The following is a 3,009-nucleotide window of genomic DNA, read 5'->3' on the forward strand; positions in this document are numbered from 1 at the left end:
TTCCCTACTGTTTTGTTAGGCTGTCAGGTAATGTTTTGTTCTTAGCTTTTGCTCTAAGGATGTGTAGTGTGTTTTTGGTAATGTTTCCCATGACTTCAGTGATGGGAGAAAAGTGAAACCTCTGTCAGTAGCATAGCCTGTGCATGTGAAATAAAACTTCTGTAGTTTTAAGAAACTTGTCATATGCTTCTTTAACTTTCTCTGTCCAGAAACCAACTGCAGAATATTTGAATTCTCTGAGCAGCCCACTGCCTTGGGAAGAGGAGGAATACTTGAAACCAGTGCTTGAAGATGATCTCTTACTTCAGTTTGGTAAGATTTATTTATTTATAGTTGGTAGGTAGGGTCGGAAGGGACCTGAGCAGATCATCAAGTCCTACCCCCTGCCATGGCAGGAAAGACTACTGGGGTCAAATGACCCCAGCCAGGTGTTCATCCAGCTTCCTTTTAAAGACCTCCAGGGTAGGAGGCAGCATCACTTCTCTTGGTAGTTGGTTCCAGATCCTAGCTGCCCTGACAGTGAAGTAGCGCCTCCTGATATCTAGCCTGAATCTACTCTCTGCCAGCTTGTGACTGTTATTTCTTGTCACTCCTGGGAGTGCTCGGGAGAACAGGGACTCCCCAATGCCTGCTGGTCCCCCCTGACTAGTTCGTAAACGGTCTTCTCTTGTGGAGGCTGAACAGGTTCAGGTCCTGTAGCCTCTCCTCGTAGGGCCTGCCCTGCTGCCCCCTGATCATGTGGGTGGCCCTTCTGGACCCTCTCGATGCTGTCCCCCTCCCCCCCGAAGTGCAGCGCCCAGAACTGGATGCAGTACTCCAACTGCGGCCTAACCAGTGTCGCATAGAGGGGGAAGATCACCTCCTTGGACCTGTTTGAGATGCATCTGTGGATGCATGAAAAGGTACAGTTTGCCTTCCTGACCGCATCCCTGCACTGTCGACCCACATTCATTTTGGCCTCAATAATGACTCCATGATCCTTCTCTGCCTCTGCACTGTTGAGAAGGGAGTTCCCCAGCCTGTACGTCTACTGCTGGTTCTTCCTCCCCAGGTGCAGTACCTTGCACTTGTCAGTGTTGAAACCCATCCTGTTCTCATCTACCCACCCCTGTAGCCCATCCAGATCCAATTGCAGCCTTTTCCTTCCTGTGTGTGGTATTTTTAGTAAAACACCATTTATCCTGTAATTTAACTGTTCATCTCACGTGAAGTCTCTCTCATGTGAAGTATTATATTTGCTCCTAAACTGATTAGATGTACATCTCCCCGGACAATGTGCTATCCAAAATACTAATATTAAGTGACTTTTTAAGAGATTTCTGCTACTTTGGTAGGATGTGGTAACTTTACATGTGCTAGGTTTTGACAATATTGTTGTTCTGTATTGTAAAAGAGATACACACTTCATAGAACAGTATGGTATAAACCAGGGGTGACAAAATTACTGACTGGGTCTTCTCATGGGTTGGATCAGTGTTGCTCACCCTCACCAGTGGCATTCATTCCCCATGAGATTCTGTAGCTGGGAATTCAGTATTGGTCCCTGCCTCTGCTCTCCCCACCTTTGAATTCCTGACCTTTCTAAGAGCTCTGTGGGCTCTATCTTTGACACTCATGGTATAAATTGCCAGCTTGAGTGATTTAATTGCATATATTTTGTTACATCGTAAGAATGGAAATATTCTTGACCTCTCTGAACAAAAATGTTGGGTTTCTTAAATCAGAAAGTACCTGAAATAAATACATGAAAAAGGCAGCAAATAATCTGTGGCATAGGGGAAAAAAACTTTGCATATTATAAATTGACTTTGTCTAATTTGTCCATGTCTGTCTTGAAGTACAGTGCCCAGAACTGGATACAGTGCTACAGATGGGGCCTCACCAGTGCTGAATGTAGCTGAAGAATTGAGTCTTTTAACTTGAATTTGATATGCCTGTTAATGCAACCCAGTAGGCAGTTGGCCTTTTGTAGCCAAAGCATATTGTTGGTCTGCTGTTACCCCTGGGTCCTTCTTGACAGTACTGCAGCATGCCCAGTCATTCCCCAGTCTGTATTTGTGCATGTGAATTGTTCTGGCACAAGTTCAGGCTTGACTTCTGAGCAAGTTGTTGAGAGCTAGCTTTTCAGGAGGGATGAGTACTTTTTGATTCATCTGAAGTCAGGAGCAGTTGTGGAAGCTCAGCACGTCAGAAAAATTGTGTTCTAAATACTTGTGCCTTGTTGTTGTCCATTGAGTAAAATGAAAAGCTCTGCCTTGCAAGAAACTTCACTGTAATGATTTCTCATTACATCTTCCAAGTATGGTAGGGCCTGATCTTGTGCCATTGTCCAACAGTGAGAGTTAAGCTACTGATTTTAAGGGCTGCAAGATTTGACCTATGATTTCTGAGGGCAAGACACTATTTTAATCGTTAATTCATTTTACTTAGGTAAGGATCTAGAAGCATATTTTTGGAGGATCACAATAGCTGTAGAGAGAGGTTTGAAGGGGCTAGGAATTAGGCCTGTGCGAAGCAGCAAGTATTCAATTTGGTTTTGGCTGATTCGGAGAGACAGTGATTCAATTCAGAGATACTAGCAGCTATACCCTCTGGCTGCTTGGGAGCAAGCTATGCCTGCGCTGCCCCCTGCCCCGGCTGGCCAAGCTGCAGCCCCTGCCCCACCCTGGCTGGGCAGCTTGTCCCAGCCCTAATCCCTCCCTCACTGCGGGGACGTTCATCTGCACCCCCCCACACTCCTTTCCTCCCCTCTCCACCCACCACCACAGACTTATCAGCTGGAGGCAAATGTGTCCAGCATCTTTGAGGACTGCTGCCTGTTTAGACTATGACCAAATCTTTTCCAAATCTATTTGGAGGCTTTCGATTTGATTAGGACCTTTTTATTGGTCTCCTGATTTGATTCAGATATAGAGATTCGGCCGCCGAATATTCATAGATTCATAGATGCTAGGGTCGGAAGGGACCTCAATAAATCATCGAGTCCGACCCCCTGCATAAGCAGGAAAG

At 45.6% G+C, this 3,009-nt stretch overlaps 1 protein-coding gene across 3 annotated transcripts in view; it reads left to right on the plus strand.

Moving 5' to 3' along the window:
* Window positions 1-3,009, plus strand: part of PRMT3 (protein arginine methyltransferase 3) — a 123,040-nt gene that overhangs the window by 9,035 nt on the left and 110,996 nt on the right. For all 3 annotated transcript variants that reach the window (XM_006014703.3, XM_025199676.1, XM_025199605.1), the window contains one exon: window positions 210-312. In XM_006014703.3, coding sequence (XP_006014765.1) covers window positions 210-312 — 103 coding nt within the window. The remainder of the gene's footprint in view (window positions 1-209; window positions 313-3,009) is intronic.

This window comes from Alligator sinensis, unplaced genomic scaffold (assembly GCF_000455745.1).
Source record: "Alligator sinensis unplaced genomic scaffold, ASM45574v1 scaffold442_1, whole genome shotgun sequence".
Taxonomy (NCBI): Eukaryota; Metazoa; Chordata; order Crocodylia; family Alligatoridae; genus Alligator; species Alligator sinensis.